Below are 25,144 nucleotides of genomic sequence, written 5' to 3'. Positions count from 1 at the left end.
TATTTTAATTCTAATATAATATAGGAAGCAGAGGAAGGAAGGAGGGTAAAGGGAGGGAATGGGAGATAGAATGCACTAGATTAAAAGGCAGTAAAACCTTAGTCCTGGTTTCAGCATTGCCACTAACTCATTAATGTGACCTTGCCAAGTCACTTAAACTTTCCAGACCATAGTGCCTCGACATAAAATGATGGCACTGGAGGATGTATTCTCAAAGGTTTCCACAAATTTTAAAATTCTATGCCTTGCTAAATTAATCAAAGTTAAATCATTAGCTGTACTGCCACAAGATTCTTACATCCTAAGGCAAATGACTTGTTTCCCTTATAACCAGAAAAGACAAAAGCCTGCATTTTAAAATTTTCTCATATCTAAGTAGTTTCATCAGAAGACAAGAATAAGCAGTGCTACTCTGAATAAAGAGAATTACTCATATGAACAACTTTCTGAATTAGATAGCTATTTTGATTTCAATCTTTAACAAATTTAGATTGGTAGTTTTCCATGATTTTTTTTTCAAAATTAAAAGTATGAGGTAAAAATTTTTTTTCTTGAAAGTCAATTACTGAAGCATTTTAATAAATACGAATATTGCCCTAAAGCAATACTCCTAATGGATAGTTACTATCAGTTCATAAACTATCAAAGGCTCTTTGCAACTGAAGATTGTTACCTACCTAGTAAAAATACTTTAAAGGAACTCTAAAATGGTTTGATGTATTGAAAAGTTGAGTAGTAGGACATGGCATTTACCGTTTTTTAATAACTCTACCAGTTTCTTAGCAGATGATGCAGAACCAATCATAGCTATTATAACAACTTAATCATGAAAAAAAATGATGACTAAGTTGTAATATAGCCTGACCAAATGTCTACAGTTTACAAAGCCAGATTTAATAGTTTGTTTTTTTTTTAACACTTTTGAGGGCATACCTATATTCTTCTAAAGATAGTGTGGTGGAGACTGCTAATTGGTTTTTGGATTCTAATTTTTAGCTGGGCCCCTTATAGCTGAATATAGCCATGTATCTATAAGCACTGGCTTAATAAAGAGAATTATCATCTGATTACAAAAGCAACTTTCTATAGCAAATTTGGGGGGTATATCCTTCAGAAGAAGAGGGGATACCCTTTCCTTTCCACCCTCACCCCTGCGATCTGGTACATGGAAATGTATGTGATGTCTGGAATAGCCCTCTTGAACTGGGTGGGGGGGGTAAGGACCACGTGACCAGGATTGCTAAATGCTAAGCTGGTTGAAGCCCATGTTCCTGGTGACTTCATGGGTCCTCTGTAAGAGCCCTAGACTGCCTATCTCTTTTTTTTTTTTTTTTTTCCGTACGCGGGCCTCTCACTGTTGTGGCCTCTCCCGTTGCGGAGCACAGGTTCCGGATGCGCAGGCTCAGCGGCCATGGCTCACGGGCCCAGCCACTCCGCGGCATATGGGATCCTCCCAGACCGGGGCACGAACCCGTATCCCCTGCATCGGCAGGCGGACTCTCAACCACTGCGCCACCAGGGAGGCCCTGCCTATCTCTTTTACATGAGAGAGGAAGAAATTTCTGTATCTATTTTGAGTTTTCTTTTATAGGCAGCTGAGCCTACTCTCAATCAACAGAGGCATTTCTAAGATTAGGAGGTTGTTTTAGTTCTCATTAAAATTGTAAATAAAAAATAATATCTTAAAGAATCATGAAAAATCAATATATACACCATTAGATAATGTTCTTAGGGAAAAAACTAACTTAAAAAAATTTTTTTGTAGATGTTATGATTTATGTGTGAATATACTGGGAGAAAAAATCTTAAGTGGAAGTGCTAGATATTGTAGGAAGTGTATGCCTCAATAAAAATATCCAAAGTTCATTTTAATCCTACATATTTAGCATATAATTTAGAAATAATACTTAGAGTGAATTTTTTTTTCAGTTTTCTAATTGGAACCACTATGAAAATACATCAGCAATGAACATATAGAATTAATAACTGTACACTAAATTAAAGATTATGTACTAGGACCCCCAAAACTAAAACTGTTTGATGAATGATTTTGTTTTTCCATCTTCTCCCTCCGTTGCTGGGGACTGAAACTTAAATTCTTTGTTACTGTGCATTCTTTGTTACTGATTAATGTGTGCAGGCATTTTCACTGTTTCTGCTTGTTCCTCTTGTCTTAACCACAGAAACCCAAGGCCATGAAGTCAACAAAGCAAGAATTATCAAAAGAAGGAACACTGTGACTGGGACCAGAGGGCTGAAAAAACCAGAGGACCGAAACAGTCAGAGATAATGTCATGGAGAGAACTAGCCTCAACAAAACAATCGACTATATGTGACAATGGTCACACTGAAACCCCAAATCTTTTCTTTAAATACCCCTGCTTTCTCTTAGAAGGCAGGGCGGTAGTGCTTAAGACGTTAGTCTGCTACCCTCCTCATTTTCTAACAAATCAATAATATTTCTCTTTCCTTTATTCTCAAACCCTTGCCCTTGTTATTCTCATTCAGCATCGAGGACATGGACCAAATTTTCAGTAACAATTTCTCTGCTAACATATAGAAAAGAAGCTAAAGAAAGATCCACTTAAGAGGAGTAAAATCAACACACAAACATTTTGAAATAATTTATATGCAAATACAATAGAATTCAAATTAAGTATTTACTAATAGATTAGATTATACATATAAAAATTTCTTATTTTTAAAATGGTGTTTACTAATGATAAAAAATTAAAACCCAAGTACAATATAAATAATGTAATCAGCACTTACTATGGACCAGCCAGCATACCTACTTTTTTGGTAACACTTAAAATGTCCTATCAAATAGATCCTATTAACAGCCCCATTTTAAAATATGAGGAATCTGGGGCTCACTTCTCAAATTCTCTGGATACGAGTGAAGTGGGAGAGAGTGGAAAAGCTAGTGGAGTGCCTATGTCTGTCTTATCAAAAAAGGTTAACTCTTAATGATTAGACTATGCTACCTATAAGGGCCTCAATAATAACAAAACTCAATATATATAGTTTTCCCCACCTCCAAGATCATCTTGCACTTGGCTAATACATAGATAGTAACTATAATCACAACTATATAGAATTTAAATTGAATTGAATTTAAATTGAATTGAAACCACAAAAAGTTTCAGTTATTTTAAGAATTTCTAAAAATCTATGATTTGTGATTTTCCTCAAGCATATATTGCATTACCCATTGTTAAGACGTTGGTATCTGCATTTCAATTCAAACTGGTTATTTTCTATTTGCCTCTCATATGCAGTAACACAGTAACCATTACAACTGTATTTCCTGAACAAATATAAACCCAAAGAGAAAACCATTAGTGCAGATGGAAGTAAAAAGTGAAAGGTCTAAGAAAATGATCATTTTAACTAGAAAATATAAGTTTTAGATAATGTGTAGAATGTTGAATTGAGCAGAGGTTCTGACCTCTGATGTGAATAGGCTCATTTTATGTTCTACATAGAAACAAGAAAAGGAAATTTATTAAAATGTTTCAGGACATGTTCTAGCCAGTGCAAAAAAAAGAACATATATGGGAGAAATTAGATGTTATGGTAGGGATCAGTGAAGCTTGATTTTATACCATTTTAGGTGCCCAGAATATAGTAACTTCTGTTTTCTTAAACTTTAAGTGTGACTGATATGACTAGGTTCTTAAGATATTCATTAACTGGTATTCTAAGTTTAGGATTTAATTTTTAAAGTCACTATTTTTATGGAATATGATAGCACACATCTCTTAACTAAGTTTCTAGTGAATTGGAACTGACTGAGCAATTCAGCACTTTACAAAAGGCATGACTTAAAAAAAAAAATCAAACCAGAAGCCAGATCTTTACTAGTTATCATCTTCATATTAAAAACTCAACCTATGTGTTGAAACAGCCTTATATGAAAATTATTTAAAAGAGATTTCTAGGGCTTCCCTGGTGGCGCAGTGGCTGAGAGTCCGCCTGCCGATGCAGGGGACGCGGGTTCGTGCCCCGGTCCGGGAGGATCCCACGTGCCGCGGAGCGGCTGGGAGCCATGGCCGCTGAGCCTGCGCGTCTGGACCCTGTGCTCCATAACGGGAGAGGCCACAACAGTGAGAGGCCCGCGTACCACAAAAAAAAAAAAAAAAAAAAAGAGATTTCTAGGTGTGACAAAGTTACTCTAATATTGTTTAATGTATTTGTTCTGTTTACACCCCTGTTTAATATCTTCTGTGATATAACAATAGAATCACATAGTGACCTGCAGCACCATTACCAATTTAGCATTTGTAGACAGTGTTGGTTGTACTGATAACATCAATGTTCTCACTTAAATTTAGCAAAAACTGAATTAAGAACCATTTAAGTAAAATGCTATTTTTCTAAATGACCACTAATAATAAAACACTTGTTTATAACAATATTACAGAAAACCTTCAGGATCAAATTCCCAATATCTTTATAATGTAGATATTTGTCTATTTTACCGATTTTCTCCTACTGGTTATTGTTAAATACAGAAAGTTCATTTTACCACATTTCACAAATTATATAGGTCATAGTAAGCTCTCTACCAGGCATTCAAAAGAGCTGTAACTTCAAAAAATACATCATTTTATAAAAGAATGTGGCCAAGAGAGTCAAGATTACAACCTCAAAAACTGGATGATTAATCTATATTTATCATCATCATAAACTGACAGATGGAAAATATCTTGAGCATCTTTTATTCATGAAGAAACATCAAATCATATTCAGCTTTTCTGTTTTTAAAATCTGAGTTGAATAAATTGAGCATTGGTACTATTCCTACTATCATTTAACTATTGATGTTCTGATAATATTTGTAGGTACTCTTTTATACTGTGAAAGCTTAGAATGTTCTATAAGATGCTCCTCTATCATTGTTGAGATTATACCTAACTTTCTATTACTTTAAGTTTCTGCCGAAATTTAAATTTCTAATGCAAACTTCCATAAAACCTAAAAATAATTACAAAAATTATATCATAAAGATAACCATGTAATATTATGTTTCCAGCTTGCTCTAATTACTAAATATTACTAAATCAATACTCCAATACAAATACACTTTGCATAAACACACAGAAAAATTCACAAATAATATTCTCAATTTTTGACCTAAATTTTCCTCCTTTACTTTCTCACTTTTAATAGGGACATGGTTTTTAATAGTTATAACTAACATTTACTAGCTGGTCAGCACAATTCTAAGTACTTTAAGCATATTACCTCAGTGAACTAAGTTAGCAGAGTTTAGTTAGTAACTAAGTCAGTGAATCTTCACAATAAACACAAAGAAAGTATTATTATTTCCTACATCATCATTATCAGATGGGGAAACAGACACACAGAAAACTTAAATAGCTTGCCTAAAGGCATACAGGTTTACTTAGTGAAATTTAAATTTGAATACGGGGATCACAGTTTGAGTCTTCTGTGCTAATCACTATTCTACAATGCCTCTGAATTTTACAATAAGAAACTAAAAACTCAGTTATAAAAAGAGGCAACTGACAGTGAGCCACAGTAGTGGGGACCATGAAAACTGGAGAAAATATGATTCACTGAAAGCAGCAGCTGCTAAGTAGCTCCAGCCAACTGTAGCCAGTAGAAATGTATTGGGTTGGGATTTTATTTTACTCACTTACAAACTAATTAGTTAGCCAGTTACTATTTCATGATGCTGGCAAGAACAGTGAGATTCCTGGGTCAGAGACAAAGAACTTTGTAACTCAAGGCATGGCAAACAGCCCTATCATCAGCATATTTCTGTCAGTTCCCTTTCCTTGTCATGTGATGGGTCCTGGCCCAGACAAACACGTGCGGTTTCAAAATGATGCATGCATACAAAAGGAAGCTATTCTATCATTAAAGAGCCCTATTCTATACTCCGATAATTACACAGATTAAGTGACATTTTCCACAGTTGTGACTTATAAATCAATAAATTTCAGACTTATTTAGAATTAGCAGCCTTGACAGACCAGGTACATACTGCTATAAAAGCATTTCACAGGTAAGGACCCTGTCTGGTAAATACCACTAATGTGATTGCAAGGATGTCTGCTTTTAACATGTTTATAAGGAGATTTGACCAGAAGAAAAATCATATGATCACATTAACAGATGCAGAAAAAGCATCTGACAAAATGCAACACCTATTCATGATAAAAACTCACAGCAGACTAGGAATAAACAAGAAATTGCCGAACTTCATAAACATTTACAAAATCCCCTATAGCTAACATTGTACTTAATGGTGGGAAACTACATGCTTCTTTCTTGTGATCAGAAACAAGAGATGGATGTTCCTGCTCATCATTCATATTCAATAGTGTATTGGAAGTGCTAGTTAATGCAATAAAAGAGAAGAAAACTAAGTAAAGGTATACTGATTGAAAAAGAAGAAACAAAATGGCCTTTTTTGGAACGTAACTGTCTATGTAGAAAATCCCAAAGAATCAACTAATAGCAAGGCTACAAGATACAAAATTTATATACAAAAGTCAGTTGCTTACCTATATCCAAGGAATGAACTATTGGAATTAGAAATTAAAAACACAATGCTATTTGCATTAGCACTCAAAAATATGAAATACTTAGGTATAATTCTAACAAATATATGCAAGAGCTATACAAGGAAAACTACAAAATTCTGATGAAAGAAATTAAAGCTGATATAAATAAATGGAGAAATATTCCAAGTTAATTGATAATAAGACAATATTATTAAGATGTCAATTCTTCCAAAAAGGGCTATAGATTCAATGCATTCCCAATCAAAATCCTGGAAATCTATTTTGTGGATATAGAAAAACTGATCCTAAGGTTTATATGGAAAAAGCAAAAAGACCTATAATAACCTAGACAATACTGAAGAAGAACAAAGTTGGAGTACTAACACTACCAGACTTTAAGACTAACTATAATGCTAGTTATCAAGACAATGTAATATTGGCAAAAGAATAAATAGATCAATGGAACACAATAAATAGCCCAAAAATGCTCCGACGCAAATATAACCTAATGATCTTTGGCAAAGTAGCAAAGGTAATTCAGTGGAGAGAGGATACTCCTTTCAACAAATGACTCTGGAACAAATAGACATCCATATTCAAAACAATGTAATCTAGACAGAGACTTTATACCTTTTACAAAAACTAATTAAAAATGGAACATAGACATCAATGTAAAACATGAAACTATACAACCTCTAGAAGATAACATAGGAGAAAAATCTAGGCAAACTTGCATTTGGCAATGATTTTAGGTATAATACCAACAGCACAATCCATGAGAAAAAAATTGATAAATTGGACTCCATTAGAAACTAAAAATGTCTACTCTGTGAAAGATATGGTTAGGAGGATGAAAAGAAGTGACAGACTTAGAGAAAATATTTGCAAAACACATATCTAATAAGGAAAGGACTTGTATCCAAAACATACAAAGAAACTCAACAATTTTAAAAACCTACAAAATGGGCAAAAGATCTGAATAGATACCTCACCAGAGAAGAGATATAGATGGAAAATAAGCATATCAAAAGATGCCCAAAATTATGTCATTAGGGAATTGCAAATTAAAACAACAATGGGATACCACTGCATACCTATTAGTATGGCTAAAATACAGAACACTGACAACACCAAATGCTGGTAAGAATGTGGAACAACAGACATTTATTCATTGCTGGTGGGAATGAAAAATGGTAAAGTCACTTTATAAGTCATCTTGACTTCTAAATATATTTACTACAAAGTAAATATATTCTTGTCTTATGATCCAGCAATCTCATGTCTATTTATCCAAATGAGCTGAAAACTTCCGTCCACACAAAGACCTATACACAAGTGTTTATAGCAACTTGATTCATATTTACCAAAAGAAGTCAAAACATGTAACTAAGATGTGTTTCAGTGAGTGAATGGATAAATTATGGAACATCCATACAATGGAGATGGAATATTATTCAGCAATAAAAAGAAATGTGCTATCAAGCTATGAAAAGAAATGGAGGAATCTCACATGCATCTTATATGGTGAAAGAAGTCAGTCTGAAAAGCTACACACTGTGTGACTCAAACTACATGTCATTCTTGAAAAGACAGAACTATAAAGACACTAAAACGATCAATGATTGCCAGGGGCTCAAAGAGAGAAAGATGAATATGTGGAGCAGAGGGTTTTAAGGCAGTGAAATTATTCTGTATGACACTGAATTTGTAAAAACCCACAGAATTGTACAACACAGAAAAATGAATACTGATGTAAACTGTGGACTTTAGTTAATGTATTCACATTGGTTCATCAGTTATAACAAATTTACACATATGTAAGATGTTAAGAATGGCTGAAACTGTGTATGTGCAGGGGGAGAGTATATGGGAACTCTGTACTTTCAGCACAATTTTTCTGTAAACCTAAACCTGCTCTAAAAAATATAATCTGTTTTTTGTTTTTTAAAAAAGGCAAGGAAAATGGTCTGGCTGATAGAGTGTATAACACACACAAGGAAGAATAGTACTAGGTCAAACCATATGAAATTGCCAATATTTAACCTTTGTTAACCTATAAAATTTGTAATTTTATATGGTTCAGCCTGAATTGGAGATGAGGTCAGAGAGTGATGATTGTCTGGAAGAAAGAACAGAAGAAAAAGCATGTTATTTATTTTAGATGAGAGCACTCAGTCCTTATAAGCACTCCTTACAAAATAAAAGTCCACTAAGTGCTCTCATGTTTCAGATAGAGTGTGGTGTCTGAAAACCATTAATACTGGGGTATTTAAAGTTTTCTTCTCCTTGTAAGATTCTCTTTTCCTTTTTTTTTTCTTTCCCCTCCCCCCTTTATCTTATCAAAGACTTTGGACTCAAATATCGTTGATTTTTGTTGTCCATTTATTTTGTTGCCCCACTCCTTAGGGCAATAAAGCTTGTTTAGAAGTTCTCTGGGCATAGTTCGGCCTTGCCAACCTAATCTTGTGTCCAGGATGATGTGGCTTAGCCATTTCACTAGCAAAACTTTGAAGTCAGTATCTTTAAGTTGCTTTTGTTTTTGCTTTTTTGTTAGGATTATTCTATTCCTCAGAGAATACTCCTTTATTTTCCTGCCTGGAAGTTAGAATCCTGGATGCCAACCTTCTAGAAATAAGCTAGGAGAAGAAGGCTGGTAGTCTCAAGGTTCAGTGAATATTTATTCACTTACTCCCCTCACCCTCTTTTCATGGTGCATGACTCCTCCCCTTTTAATTTTGATGTTAAATTCATTGGTTGGCAAATAATAGTTTTATTTCCTTGATGATTTTTACATCATAATTTTAAATTATTTTTTAGTTAGCTGAGGATTTTTTTTACCCAATTAGATGAAATAAACCAGAGTGGTAAATGCATTGCACTTAGGTTTATAAACTGATATTTACTTTTTCTCTAAAATTATTTTATATGCCTAATTTCCCAAGTGGAAATTTTCATTTTCTCTCAAATTACATATATAACATTTTAATATGATTTCTAATTTAAGTCCAGAATAAAGGGAACAAGTGAAAATATATGCATAAAATCTTAAGATTCCTGGTCTTTCCTTCCACCAGCCTGTGCAGAATGGGAGAGGGATGAGTCTACTTCTTAAAAAATTAGAAGTGACAACGTGAGAGTTAAAAAGGGATCTTCTGATTATATTATAACATGTATATAACATGCAAAGAAAAAAATTGATGTATTTTCTGAAATTACTTTGTACTAAATCACTATCTTTTTAATAATACACTTGTCTTTTTGATCTCTCAATTCAATTGTGAACACCTTAGAGGCTAATCTACTCATGTATCCTTCACAATATGTAGCTTAATTCTTTGCATGCTATAGATGCTCAATGAAAGAATAAAATTAGAGAGCATATTAAAGAATTAAATTAGGTAATTTTCTAGTATCCTTCAAGTTCCAAATTTATAATCTAAAAGCAATCTTCATATGATATATACATAAACATTCAGTTGTTCAAGTTAGCAATCTAATACTTTTGGGTTTAATTTGTAACTTTTATGCAAATATTAGAGAATAATATGAGCAAATATTCATTTAAAATTCAAATGAAAAAAATATTAAATATTTTTCCAAAACTTACTTTAGCCAAATCATGATCATTAAAAATTTTGAAAATCTGCTACTTGTAACAAGTTGTTAAGTAGATTGTTATACAAAATATAATTGGAATTATAAATATGCATCAAAAATCTTAAATATAATTAAGTTCAATTAAGGCAAGTGGACTGAGAAAATAAATGTATAAATAGAAAAATGTTAGATTTCTAATAAAATAGACCAATTCAGAGTTTTTGAAATGACAATGGTGCTCAGGTTTTTAATAAGATAATATAAGAACTTATTTATGTCTAATAGGTATCAGATTATTTTAAAATACAGGAGATATATATATGTGTATACACGCACACGCACACACAATGGAACACTAATAGCCATAAAAAAAGAATGAAATTTTGCCATTTGCAACAACATGGATGGACGGGGAGGATATTATGCTAAGTGAAATAAGTCATACAGAAAAAGACAAATACTGTATGATACCACTTATATGTGAAATCTAAAAAAATACAAAAACTATAGAACATAACAAAAAAGAAACAGATTCACAGATAAAAGAAACAAACTAGTGGTTGCCAGAGGGGAGAGGGAAGGAGGGAGGGGCAAAATAGGGGTCAGGGATTAGACGTACAAACTATTATGTATAAAATAAGCTACAAGGAGAGGAACCAAGATGGCGGAGTAGAAGGACGTGCTCTCACTCCCTCTTGCGAGAACACCAGAATCACAATTAGCTGCTGGACAATCATCGACAGGAAAACACTGGAACTCACCAAAAAAAGATACCCCACATCCAAAGACAAAGAAGAAGCCACAATGAGATGGTACGAGGGGCGCAATCACAGTAAAATCAAATCCCATAAATGCTGAGTGGGTGACCCACAGACTGGAGAACACTTAGACCACAGAAGTCCACCCACTGGAGTGAAGGTTCTGAGCCCCATATCAGGCTTCCCAAGCTGGAGGTCCGGCAACGGGAGGAGGAATTCCTAGAGAATCAGACTTTGAAGCCTAGTGGGAATTGACTGGAGGACTTCAAAAGGACTGGGGTAAACAGAGACTCCACTCTAGGAGGGCACCCACAAAGCAGTGTGTGCACCAGGACCCAGGGGAAGTAGCAGTGACCCCAGGGGAGACTGAACCAGACCTACATGCTAGTGTTGGAGGGTCTCCTGAAGAGGCGTGGGGGGGGGGGCTTTGGCTCACCGTGGGGACAAGGACACTGGCAGCAGAAGTTCTGGGAAGTACTCCTTGGCGTGAGCCCTCCCAGAGTATGTCATTAGCCCAACCAAAGAGCCCAGGTAGGCTCCAGTGTTGGGTTGCATCAGGCCAAACAAACAACAGGGAGGGAACCCAGCCCCTCCCATCAACAGTCAAGTGGATTAAACTTTTACTGAGTTCTGTCCAAAAGAGAAACAGTCAGCTCTACCCACCACCAGTCCCTCCCATTAAGCCTCTTAGACAGCCTCATCCACCAGAGGGCAGACAGCAAAAGCAAGAAGAAATACAATCCTGCAGCCTGTGGAACAAAAACCACATTCACAGAAAGATAGACAAGGTGAAAAGCCAGAGGGCTATGTACCAGATGAAGGAACAAGATAAAACCCCAGAGAAACAACTAAATGAAGTGGAGATAGGGAAACTTGCAGAAAAAGAATTCAGAATAATGGGAGTGAAAATGATCCAGGACCTCGGAAAAATAATGGAGGCAAAGATTGAGAAGATGCAAGAAATGTTTAACAAAGACCTAGAAGAATTAAAGAACAAACAAACAGAGATGAACAAAACAATAACTGAAATAAAAACTACACTAGGAGGAATCAATAGCAGAATAACTGGGGAAGAAGAACGGATAAGTGACCTGGAAGACAATATGCGGGAATTCACTGCTGCGGAACAGAATAAAGAAAAAAGAATGAAAAGAAATGAAAACAGCCTAAGAGACCTCTGGGACAATATTAAACACAACAACATTCTCATTATAGGGGTCCCACAAGGAGAAGAGAGAGAGAAAGGACCACAGAAAATATTTGAAGAGATTATAGTCAAACAATTCTCTAACATGGGAAAGGAAATAGCCACCCAAGTACAGGAAGCACAGCGAGTCCCATACAGGATAAACACAAGGAGAAACACGCCAAGACACATAGTAATCAAATTGACAAAAACTAAAGACAAAGAAAAATTATCCAAACCAGCAAGAGAAATATGAAAAATAACATACAAGGAACTCCTATAGGGTTAACAGCTGATTTCTCAGCAGAAACTCTACAAGCCAGAAGGGAGTGCCATGATATACTTAAAGTGATGAAAGGGAAGAACCTACAACCAAGATTACTCTACCCGGCAAGGATCTCATTCAGATTTGATGGAGAAATCAAAAGCTTTACAGACAAGCAAAAGCTAAGAGAATTCAGCACCACCAAACCAGCTCTCCAGCAAATGCTAAAGGAACTTCTCTAAGTGGGAAATGCAAGAGAAGAAAAGGATCTACAAAAACAAACCGAAAACAATTAAGAATATGGTCATAGGAACATACATATCAATAATTACCTTAAACATGAATGGGTTAAATGCTCCAACCAAAAGACACAGGCTTGCTGAAAGGATACAAAAACAAGATCCATATATATGCTGTCTACAAGAGACTCACTTCAGACCTAGGGACACATAGAGACTGAAAGTGAGGGGATGGAAAAAGATATTCCATGCAAATGGAAATCAAAAGAAAGCTGGAGTAGCAATACTCATATCAGATAAAATAGATTTTAAAATAAAGAATGTTACAAGAGACAAGGAAGGACACTACTTAATGATCAAGGGATCAACCCAAGAAGAAGATATAACAATTATAAATAGATGTGCACCCAACATAGGAGCACCTCAATACATAAGGCAACTGCTAACAGCTATAAAAGAGGAAATCGACAGTAACACAATAATACTTGGGGATTTTAACCCCTCACTTACACCAATGACAGATCACCCAAAATGAAAATAAATAAGGAAACAGAAGCTTTAAATGACACAATGGACCAGATAGACTTAATTGATATTTATAGGACATTCCATCCAAAAACAGCAGATTACACTTTCTTCTCAAGTGCACACGGAATATTCTCCAGGATAGATCACAGCTTGAGTGACAAATCAAGCCTCAGTAAATTTAAGAAAATCGAAATCATATCAAGCATCTTTTCTGACCACAATGCTATGAGATTAGAAATGAATTACAGAGAAAAAAACCTTAAAAACGCAAAGACATGGAGGCTAAACAATACGTTACTAAATAACCAAGGGATCACTGAAGAAATCAAAGAGGAAATCAAAAAATACCTAGAGACAAATGACAATGAAAACATGACAATCCAAAACCTATGGGATGCAGCAAGAGCAGTTCTAAGAGGGAAGTTTATAGCTATACAAGCCTACCTCAAGAAACAAGAAAAATCTCAAGTAAACAATCTAACTTTACACCTAAAGGAACTAGAGAAAGAAGAACAAAGAAAACCCAAAGTTAGCAGAGGAAACAGATCATAAAGATCAGAGCAGAAATAAATGCAATAGAAACAAAGAAAACAATAGCAAAGATCAAAAAAATAAAAGCTGGTTCTTTGAGAAGATAAACAAAATTGATAAACCATTAGCCAGACTCATCAGGAAAAAGAGTGAGTGGATTCAAATCAATAAAATTAGAAATGAAAAAGGAGAAGTTACAACAGACACCGCAGAAATAAAAAAACATCCTAAGAGACTACTACAAGCAACTTTATGCTAATAAAATGGATAACCTGGAAGAAATGGACAAATTCTTAGAAAGGTATAACCTTCCAAGGCTGAACCAAGAAGAAACAGAAAATATGAACAGACAAATCACAAGTGGTGAAATTGAAACTGTGATTAAAATCTTCCAACAGGGCTTCACTGGTGGTGCGGTGGTTGGGAGTCCGCCTGCTGATGCAGTGGACACGGGTTTGTGCCCCGGTCCAGGAGGATACCACGTGCCATGGAGCAGCTGGGTCCGTGAGCAATGGCTGCTGAGCCTGCACGTCCAGAGCCTGTGCTCCACAGCGGGAGAGGTCACAACATTGAGAGGCCTGGGTACCGAAAAAAAAAACAAAAAACAAAAGAAAAATCATCAAACAAACAAAAGTCCAGGACCAGATGGCTTCACAGGTGAATTCTATCAAATATTTAGAGAAGAGCTAACATCCATCCTTCTCAAACTCTTCCAAAAAATTGCAGTAACAATCCCAAACTCGTTCTATGAGGCCACCATCACCCTGATTCCAAAGCCAGACAAAGATACTACAAAAAAAGAAAATTAGAGACCAATATCACTGATGAATATAGATGCAAAAATCCTCAACAAAACACTAGCAAACAGAATCCAACTGGACATTAAAAGGATCATACACCATGATCAAGTGGGATTTATCCCAGGGATGCAAGGATTCTTCAATATATGCAAATTAATTAATGTGATACACCATATTGACAAATTGAAGAAGAAAAACCATATGATCATCTCAGTAGATGCAGAAAAAGCTTTTGACAAAATTCAACACCCATTTATGATAAAAACTCTCCAGAAAGTGGGCATAGAGGGAACCTACCTCAACATAATAAAGGCCATATATGACAAACCCAGAGCAAACATCATTGTCAATGGTGAAAACCTGAAAGCATTTCCTCTAAGATCAGGAATGAGACAAGGATGTCCACTCTCACCACTATTATTCAACATAGTTTTGGAAGTCCTAGCCACAGCAATCAGAGAAGAAAAAGAAATAAAAGGAATATAAATTGGAAAAGAAGAAGTAAAACTGTCACTGCTTGCAGATGACATGATACTATACATAGAGAATCTTAAAAATGCCACCAGAAAACTACTAGAGCTAATGAATGAATCTGGTAAAGTTGCAGGATACAAAATTAATGCACAGAAATCTCTTGCATTCCTATACACTAATGATGATAAATCTGAAAGAGAACTTAAGGAAACACTCCCATTTACCACTGCAACAAAAAGAATTAAATACCTAGGAATAAACCTAACTAGGGAAACAAAAGACCTGTATGCAGAAACTATAAGACACTGATGAAAGAAATTAAAGATGATACCAACAGATGGAGAGATATACCATGTTTTTGGATTGGAAGAATCAATACTGTGATAATGACTATACTACCCAAAGCAATCTACAGATTCAGTGCAATCCCTATCAAATTACCAATGGCATTTTTTACGGAACTAGAACAAATCATCTAAAAATTTGTATGGAGACACAAAAGACCCTGAATAGCCAAAGCAGACTTGAGGGAAAAAAACGGAGCTGGAGGAATCAGACTCCCTGACTTCAGACTATACTACAAAGCTACAGTAATCAAGACAATATGGTACTGGCACAAAAACAGAAGCATATATCAATGGAACAAGATAGAAAGCCCAGAGATAAACCTACGCCCCTGTGGTCTAGTAATCTATGACAAAGGAGGCAAGGATATACAATGGAGGAAAGACAGTCTCTTCAATAACTGGTGCTGGGAAAACTGGACAGCTTCATGTAGAAGAATGAAATTAGAACACTGCCTAACACCATACACAAAAATAAACTCAAAATGGATTAGAGACCTAAATGGAAGACTGGACACTATAAAACTCTTAGAGGAAAACATAGGAAGAACACTCTTTGACATAAATCACAGCAAGATCTTTTTTGATCCACCTTCTAGAGTAATGGAAATAAAAACAAAAATAAACAAATGGGACCTAATGAAACTTTAAAGCTTTTGCACAGCAAAGGAAACCATAAACAAGATGAAAAGACAACCCTCAGAATGGGAGAAAATATTTGCAAATGAATCAACGGACAAAGGATTAATCTCTAAAATATATAAATAGCTAATGCAACTCAATATTAAAGAAACAAACAACCCAATCCAAAAATGGGCAGAAGACCTAAATAGACATTTCTCCAAAGAAGATATATAGGTGGCCAAGAAGCACATGAACAGCTGGTCAACATCACTAGAGAAATGCAAACTGAAACTATCGATACAATGAGGTACCACCTCACACCAGTCAGAATGGCCATCATCAAAAAATCTACAAACAATAAATGCTGGAGAGGGTGTAGAGAAAATTGAACCCTCTTGCACTGTCAGTGGGAATGTAAATTGATACAGCCACTATGGAGAACAGTATAGAGGTTCCTTTAAAAACTAAAAATAGAACTACCATATGAGCCAGCAATCCCACTACTGGGCATATATCCTGAGAAAACCGTAATTTAAAACAGTCATGTACCACACTCTTCATGGTAGCTGTATTTACAATAGCCAGGACATGGAAGCAACCTAAGTGTCCATTGATAGATGAATGGATAAAGAAGATGTGGCACATATACACAATCGAGTATTACTCAGAATAAAAAGAAATGGAATTGAATTATTTGTAGTGAGGTGGATGGATCTGGAGACTGTCATACAGAGTGAAGTAAGTCAAAAAGAGAAAAACAAATACCATATGCTAACACATATTTATAGAATCTAAAACCAAAAAACGGTTCTTAAGAACCAAGGGCAGGAAAGGAATAAAGACACAGATGTAGAGAATGGACTTGAGGACACAGGGAGGGGCAAGGGTAAGCTGGGATGAAGTGAGAGAGTGGCATGGACACATATACACTACCAAATGTAAAATAGATAGCTAGTGGGAAGCAGCTGCATAGCACAGGGAGATCAGCTCGGTGCTCTGTGACCACCTAGAGGGGTGGGATAGGAAGGGTGGTAGGGTGATGGAAGAGGGAGGAGATATGGGGATATATGTATATGTATAGCTGAATCACTTTGTTGTAAAGCAGAAACAAACACACCATTGTAAAGCTATTATCCTCCAATAAAGATGTTAAAAAAAAAGCAGTAACTTTTCCTTTCAAGAAGAAAAATTATGAAAGAAAATTATTTGTTCAAAAAATTAACAGAAACAAGTGGTTTGGAAAGACAAAAAATTACAGACAGTCCTCAATAGAAAATTAACCTTCTACTACAGTATTATATCTAGTATATAATATATGGATATAATAGTTTGACATTTTAGGCATTACCTTAATTAAACCTCATTATTAAATCCACAAATGTTTTTTTCTGACACAGAAAATAATATTCCACAATAAATGACTGAGGAAGTATAAATATAAATCATAAAATCTTACTGAAAGAAAAAGCAATAGCATCTTCAAATACTAGGAATACTAGTGGGTACATCTTCTATGACAAATGTAGCACAAAATGAAAAAGTGTAACATCAGATTTACTGGCATTTATCATTTGTGGACACCACTAAAACCAGTTTTAAAAAGGAGTGTGGAAGCAATCAGTTAAAGATTTTCTATGATTTAATATGATCAAATGAACATCTATAATATCTAACTTATTAAGACTAATAGTTTACTGATCAATACTTGCTTAAAGACCTTTCCTCATTGTACCCAACAATCAAGAGTAAATATGTCATAAACTTTGCCAAATCTCTATCAGTTCCCAATTTGCAAGACTTGCCTTACATTACAGAGCCAAGGCCCTAAAACACTGTATATATATAATGTATCCTCCCTTGACTTTCACCTTCTGAACTACTATTAAGACTCTGTCTAGCAGATTTTCCCTTTGTGAAGTAAGTCTTATAAAATTAGATTTTCTTATCAGTAGAAAGTAACAGTGATATTTTGGGGGAATCAACAGCCAACAAGTAAAATAACAAGTCTTTCATTATTCATTTGATTTTTTTTCTTTCTTTTCTGATATTATATTATAAATGTGCTTCTGACAGAATGCTGAAAAATTCTTTGGATTATGACATTTTGAATAAGTAGAAAAACACACATTCAATAAAAATAAATTTGTCATTAACTAACCCAAATAAGAACATTCATTATGGTTTGCACTCTTAATTGCTATCAGTCAATGGGAAAACCTTTTCACACCAAATGGGGAATAAAAGCCTAGAGTGGACACAAATTCTAAAACCCTGCAGTTTATTTAAAACTCCTCCTTATAATCAGAAGACCCACAGCATAATGAAACATTTATTTATTATGAATCTAAACCACCTCATTTATTAAAAGAAAATAAAAGATCAATACCTGGTTTTATTGGATCCACAGGGCTTTCTTCTTCTGAGCTCTCTAATAAATTCTTGATTTCAATAAACACTTGGAAATTTCTATTTCAATTTTTGTATGTAAACAAGTAAATATTTAGAGTTGCAGGAATATAGAAATTACATATATTTGTGCTGTAGAGGCTATTTATAGATAAATTGTTAAATTATTCTTAAATTCTTAAATAATTCTTTCAGAAATGTCAGAATTTATCTTTAAAAAAGCCTTTCTTAGCCAAAAGATTTTGGTTAGTAATAAGAATAGAACATATGGAAAGGACTTTAATGAAGACATTTCCAGTACTTTCTGGAAATTTTTCCATTCTTGTATTATTATTAAAAGAGAAATATCATTGACAAACCTCATATGTCGCTGGACCAGGAGTAATCTCTTTGGAATCTTTAAAACGCTTTGATGCTTTAACAAATAAGGGTATGGAGCAAGATTTCTTTAAAACAGGATTGTATGTTGCAGGCCCTAAGAGAAAACAAATGTAAAAATAATAAAGCACGTTTTAAATTATTGATTTTGGTCACATGTATATTATTCTTAGATTTGTTATCTTAACATTTATATTTAGCATCACTCTTGAACCCATCCTTTTGAATGCTTAAAGTCATTCAGTTCAGGGATTTGAAATATGATAAGCATAAAACACAAGCATACCTCATTTTATTGCACTTCACTTTATTGCACTTTTCAGATACTGTGCTTTTTACAAATTCAAGGTTTGTAGCAACCCTGCTTCTAGCAAGCCTATCAGCACCAATTTTCTAATAGCATTTGTTCACGTAATTCTCACAATATTTCAAACTTTTTCATTATTAAAAATTATATCTGTTATGGTAATATATAATCAGTGATCTTTGATATTACTATTGTAATTGTTTTGGGGTAGCACAAACCGTGCCCATGTAAGATAGCAAACTTAATTCATAAGTGTTGTGTGTGTTCTGATTGTTTCCCCATCCCTCTCTCTGTCCTTGGGTCTCTCTATTCCCTGAGACACAACAATATTGAAATTAGGCCAAGTAGTACCCCTACCATGGGGCACTAGAAATCAAATGCTAGAAATGATTGAACTTAGTGAGGAAGGCATGTCAAAACCTGAGATAGGTCAAAGGCTAGGCCTCTTGCACTAAATATTAGTCAGCCAAGTTGTAAATGCAAAGGAAAAGTTCTTGAAGGAAATTAAAAGTGCTCTTCCAGTGAACACATGAATAATAAGAAAGCAAAACAGCTTTAATTCTGATATGGAGAAAGTTTTAGTGGTCTGGGTAGAGATCAAACCAGGCACAACATTCCCTTAAGACAAAGGCTAATACAGAGCAAGGCCCTAACTCTCTTCAATTTTGTGAAGGCTGAGAGAGGTGAGGAAGCTATAGATGAAAAGTTTGAAGCTAGCAGATGCTGGTTTAAGTAAAGATGCCATCTCCATAACATAAAAGTGCAAGGTGGGGGCTTCCCTGGTGGCGCAGTGGTTGAGAGTCCACCTGCCGATGCAGGGGACACGGGTTCGTGCCCCGGTCTGGGAGGATCCCACATGCCGCGGAGCTGCTTGGCTCGTGAGCCATGGCCATTGGGCCTGCGTGTCCGGAGCCTGTGCTCCGCAATGGGAGAGGCCACAACAGTGAGAGGCCCACATACTGCAAAAAAAAAAAAAAAAAAAAAAAAAAAGTGCAAGGTGAAGGAACAAGTGCTGACATAGAAGCTGCAGCAAGTTATCCAGAAGATCTAGCTGTGAAAATTAATGAAGGTGGCTACACTAAACAACAGATTTTCACTGTAGACAAAATAGCCCTCTTTTGGAAGAAGATACCATCGAGGACTTTCATGTTGGGATGGCCAGAAGTTTCGTTTGGTTTTTTTCCGTAAGATGGCTCTAGTAGCACTTAGTTGTCTTTAACTTCATTCAAAACAATCTTTTAGATTGTATGTGACAGCTGTCATATCAGCGTGCATTTAAAAAAGACATCAAAATTGGTGAATTTTTCTGTAGCCATTTTAATATTGAAGATGGAAGGAAAAAAGCAACATTTTTGGCATATTATGCTTTATTATTTCAAGAAAGGTAAAAACGCAACTGAAACGCAAAAAAAAAATGATTTGTGCAGTGTATGAAAAAGGTGCTGTGACTGACTGAACTTGTCAAAAGTGGTTTGTGAAGCTTCGGGCTAGAGATTTCTCGCTGGATGATGCTCCAGTTGGGTAGACCAGTTGAAGCTGATAGCAATGAAATTGAGACATTAATTGAGAACAATCAATGTTATACCACGTGGAAGACAGCCGACATACTCAAAATATCCAAACCAAGTGTTGAAAACCATTTGCACCAGCTTGGTTATATTAATCACTTATGATGTTTGGTTTCCACATAAGTTAAGCGAAAAAACCCTTCTTGACCATATTTCCACATGCGATTCTCTACTCAAACGTAATGAAAATGTTCCATTCTTAAAACAAATTGTGACAGGCGATGAAAAGTGGATGCTGTACATTAATGTGGAATGGAAGAAATTGTGGGGCAAGTGAAATGAACACCACCAACCACAGCAAAGGCTGGTCTTCATCCAAAGAAGGTGATATTGTGTATATGGTGGGATTGGAAGGGAGTCCTCTATTAGGAGTGCCTTCCAGAAAATCAAATGATTAATTCCAACAAGTACGGCTCCCAGTTAGACCAACGGAAAGCAGCACTTGACAAAAAGTGTCCAGAATTAGTCAACAGAAAACGCATAATCTTCCATCACGATCACACAAGACCACATGTTTCTTTGATGACCAGGCAAAAACTGTTACAGCTTGGCTGGGAAGTTCTGGTTCATCTACCATATTCACCAGACATTTCACCTTTGGATTTCCACTTATTTTGGTCTTTACAAACTTCTCTTAATGGAAAAAATTTCAATTCCCTGGAAGACTGTAAAAGGCACCTGGAACAGTTCTTTGCTCAAAAAGATAAAAAGTTTTGCAAAGATGGAATTATGAAGTTGCCTGAAAAATGGCAGAAGGTAGTGGAACAAAAGGGCAGATATGTTGGTCAATAAAGTTCTTGGTGAAAATGAAAAATGTGTCTTTTATTTTTACTTAAAAACTGAAGACACTTTTTGGCCAACTCAATAGCTAGTGAGGAGAAGTCAATGCCTGGCTTCAAAGCTTCAAGGACAGGCTGACTCTCTTTGTAGGGGCTAATTACCTGGTGACTTTAAGTTGAACCCAATACTCATTTACCACTCCAAAAATCCTAGGGCCTTTAAGAATTATGCTATATCTATTCTGCCTGTGCTCTATAAATGGAATAACAAAGCCTGGATGATGGCCCATCTGTTAACAACATGGTTTGCTGAATATTTTAAGCCCACTGCTGAGACCTACTGTTCAGAAAAAAAGATTCCTTTCAAAATATTACTGCACATTGACAATGTACCTAGTCACCCAAGAGCTCTGATGGAGATGTGCAATGAGATTAATGATGTTTTTATGGCTGCGAACACAACATCCATTCTGCAGCCCACAGATCAAGGAGTCAGTTTGACTTTCAAGTCTTATTTAATAAATATATTTTGGGAGTTTTCTGGCAGTCCAGTGGTTAGGACTCTATGCTTCCACTGCAGAGGGGACCAAGTCTGACCCCTGGTCTCCTGGTTAGGGAACTAAGATCCTGCAAGACACATGGTGCAGTCAAAATATAAATATATACTTCAAAAGGATCTAGCTGCCACAGAGAGTGATTCATCTGACAGATGTGGGCAAGCTCAATTAAAAGCCTTCTGGAAAGTGTTCATCATTCTAGATGCCATTAAGAATATTTGTAAAAAAAAAAAAAGAATATTTGTAATTCATGGGAAGAGGTGAAAATATCAACCTTAACAGGAGTTTGGAAGAAGTTGAATGACTGAGGGATTCAAGACTCAGTGAAGGAAGAAACCACAGATGTGGAAATAGTAAGAGGACTAAAATTAGAAATGGAGTCTGAAGATGACTGAATTGTTGCAGTCTCATGGTAAACCTTTAATGGATGAGGAGTTGCTTCTAATGGTTGAGCAAAGAAAGTGGTTTCTTGAGATGGAATCTACTCCTGGTGAAGATGTTATGAAGACTGATGAAATTTTGATAAGAAAGGATTTAGAATATTACATAAAGTTAGTTGACAAAGCAGCAGCAGGGTTTGAGAGGGATGACTCCAATTTTGAAAGAAGTTCTATGGTGGGTAAAATGCTACCAAACAGCATGCATGCTATAGGAAGAGTCAATTGATGCAACAAATTTCATTGTTGCCTTATTTGAAGAAATTGCCACGGCCACCTAGCTCTTCAGCAACCACCACCCTGATCAGTCAGTAGGCAACATCAAAGGAAGACACTATACCAACTACCAACAAAAAGAGTATGACTTGCAGAAGGCTCAAAAGATGTTTAGCATCTTTTAGCAATAAAGTATTTTTAAATTAAGGTATGTGCATTTTTTAGACATAACGTTATTGCACATTTAATAGACTACAGTACAGTGTAAACATAACTTTTATATGCACTGGGAAACCAAAAAATTTCTGTGACTCCCGTTATTGGGATATGTTCTTTATTGTGGTGGTCTGGAATCAAACCTGAAATATCTCCAAGATACACCTGCACGGACTTCTGTGTATGTAATAATTAAATTCAAATCAGAAGTAATTTCCAAAAAAAGAAAACAGTACCCCCTCAAAATATATCTACATAGTGAAAAAAGATACCCAACTCTTTTATTCCTACATATTCATTCACATGTTCAGTGAACAGGTGATGACTGAACTGCATTGGGGATATGAATAAGATTTAAAGAAGCAGAAAGGTGGTCTAACAGCATTCTGGGCACTAAACATGACAGATGTCAAGGCACAAATTTACATGGAAAAAGTTTTATGTAGCAAACAGATTGGTTAAATGCAACAGGGCTTAAATCCTAAATAAAGATTTTGTACTAGAGGCCATAGGTTTCAAATTGTATTCTAAAATGTACCAGAAATTCTAAAGAACTGCCCAGGGTACAATGTGTAGGTAAAGCGTAAATACAAGAGGCCTTAAATATTTTCAGCCAAAACAACTACAGATTTACTGTTTTATTTGTTTGGGTCCCATACAAGATTTTATTTAACTGAAGTTGTTTAGTAATTTTTTTAAAGGCTTTTGAAAACCACTTCCATAGTCTAGCTCTTGAAGGTTTTTGACTAAAGGAAATTTATGAAGAAAGAGATAGTTTAAGAAATAAACTCTGGCAGTAGTTCACAAGATGAAATGACTGGAAGATGGGCTGTTTCAGGGTCCCTAACAAGGAGTTCACTAACATTGATAATGGAAAGGAAGAACAACTCAGAATATTTTCTAAGAAATGTAATAAATATTTAGTATGTACAGTGATTAGAAGAAGATAAAAATGAAAAGTGGCTACGAAAAAGGTAATACTATGATGGGAATAAAGAAACATAGAAAAAAAGGAGGAGAGGAATAGCTTGTGCTTGATTTTGAACCAATTATGTTTGGAAAGATGCAGAATATCCAAATAGAAGTGTCTAGAGGACAATCGTAGATATATAACTGAAGCTCATGAGGAAGCTTGCCTGGAGAAAAAGAATGGAGTTATTCATTCAGAGGCAATAGTTGAGGTTTCTCTAAAGGAAAGATCACAGAGAGAGAAAAACTAAATAACTAAGGACTGGACCTTGGGGGACTGCACACAGAGAAGGAGGAGAAGAGTCAAAGAACGAAACAGTCTAGTTAATAAATCTAGTTACTACAACATATAGACAGTAAATAGGGAGAGGTTATTTCTTTCCCCATTTGCATGTTAACCAATACTTATTTTGAGTGTCTATCACATGCCATGCCTCACATATGAACAGTGTTAGAGGTCTACTATATCAAATATTTCAAATGGAGACTTATAGGGAGGTCACTGTAGAGTATATTGGATGTAACTTTAGAAGAGTGGTGATGAATGAAACTAAATTAGAGGGCATTTAAAAGACACTGTGGGAGAGGAAATAAAAACTAGGAGCATAGAATATTGACAATGAATATAAACAGTGAAATACCAGAGTAGATATAAAGATATTAATAGGGAGGAGACCTTCAAGATGGTGGAAGAGTAAGACACAGAGACCACTTTCCTCCCCACAAATACATCAGAAATACATCTATATGTGGAGCAACTCCTACAGAAAACCTACTGAATGCTGTCAGAAGACCTCAGACCTCCCAAAAGGCGAGGAACTCCCCACATAACTGGGTAGGGGAAAAGTAAGAAAACAGAGAGAAAAGAATACGGATAGGGCCTGCACCTCTGGGAGGGAGCTTTGAAGATGGAAAGGTTTCCACACACTAGGAGCCCCTTCACTGATGAGGATGGGGGGTGGGGGGGAAGCTTCAGAGCCATGGAGGAGAGTGCAGCAACAGGGGTGTGGAGGGCAAAGCGGAGAGATTCCCGCACAGAGGGTCGGTGCAGACCGGCACTCACCAGCCCGAGAGGCTTGTCTGCTCACCCGCCAGGGCAGACGGGGGCTGGGAGCTGAGGCTCGGGTTTCAGAGGTCGGATCCCAGGGAGAGGACTGGGGTTGGCTGCGTGAATACAGCCTGAAGGGGGCTAGTGTGCCACAGCTAGCCGGGAGAGAGTCTGGGGAAAAGTTTGGACCTGCCTAAGAATCAAGAGACCATTGTTTCGGGGTGCATGAAGAGAGGGGATTCAGAGCACCACCTAAACGAGCTCCAGACATGGGCACGAGCCGCAGCTGTCAGCACGGACCCCAGATACAGGCGTGAAACATTAAGGCTGCTGCTGCCACCACCAAGAAGCCTGTGTCCAAGCACAGGTCACTATCCA

General features: G+C 36.0%; 1 protein-coding gene across 1 annotated transcript in view; it reads right to left on the bottom strand.

Moving 5' to 3' along the window:
* STPG2 (sperm tail PG-rich repeat containing 2) overlaps positions 1-25,144 on the bottom strand; it is a gene marked incomplete at its 3' end in the record, with an annotated part of 527,449 nt that overhangs the window by 249,388 nt on the left and 252,917 nt on the right. The window contains 1 exon segment of the mRNA XM_082642509.1: positions 18,651-18,766. Within this exon segment, the coding sequence (XP_082498635.1) occupies positions 18,651-18,766 (116 nt within the window).

The sequence above is a fragment of the Mesoplodon mirus genome (genome assembly GCF_964341445.2).
Source record: "Mesoplodon mirus genome assembly, chromosome: 2".
NCBI classification, from domain to species: Eukaryota; Metazoa; Chordata; class Mammalia; order Artiodactyla; family Ziphiidae; genus Mesoplodon; species Mesoplodon mirus.
The sequence above is the reverse complement of the archived record's forward strand: the minus strand, read 5'-3'. Positions and strand labels throughout refer to the sequence as shown.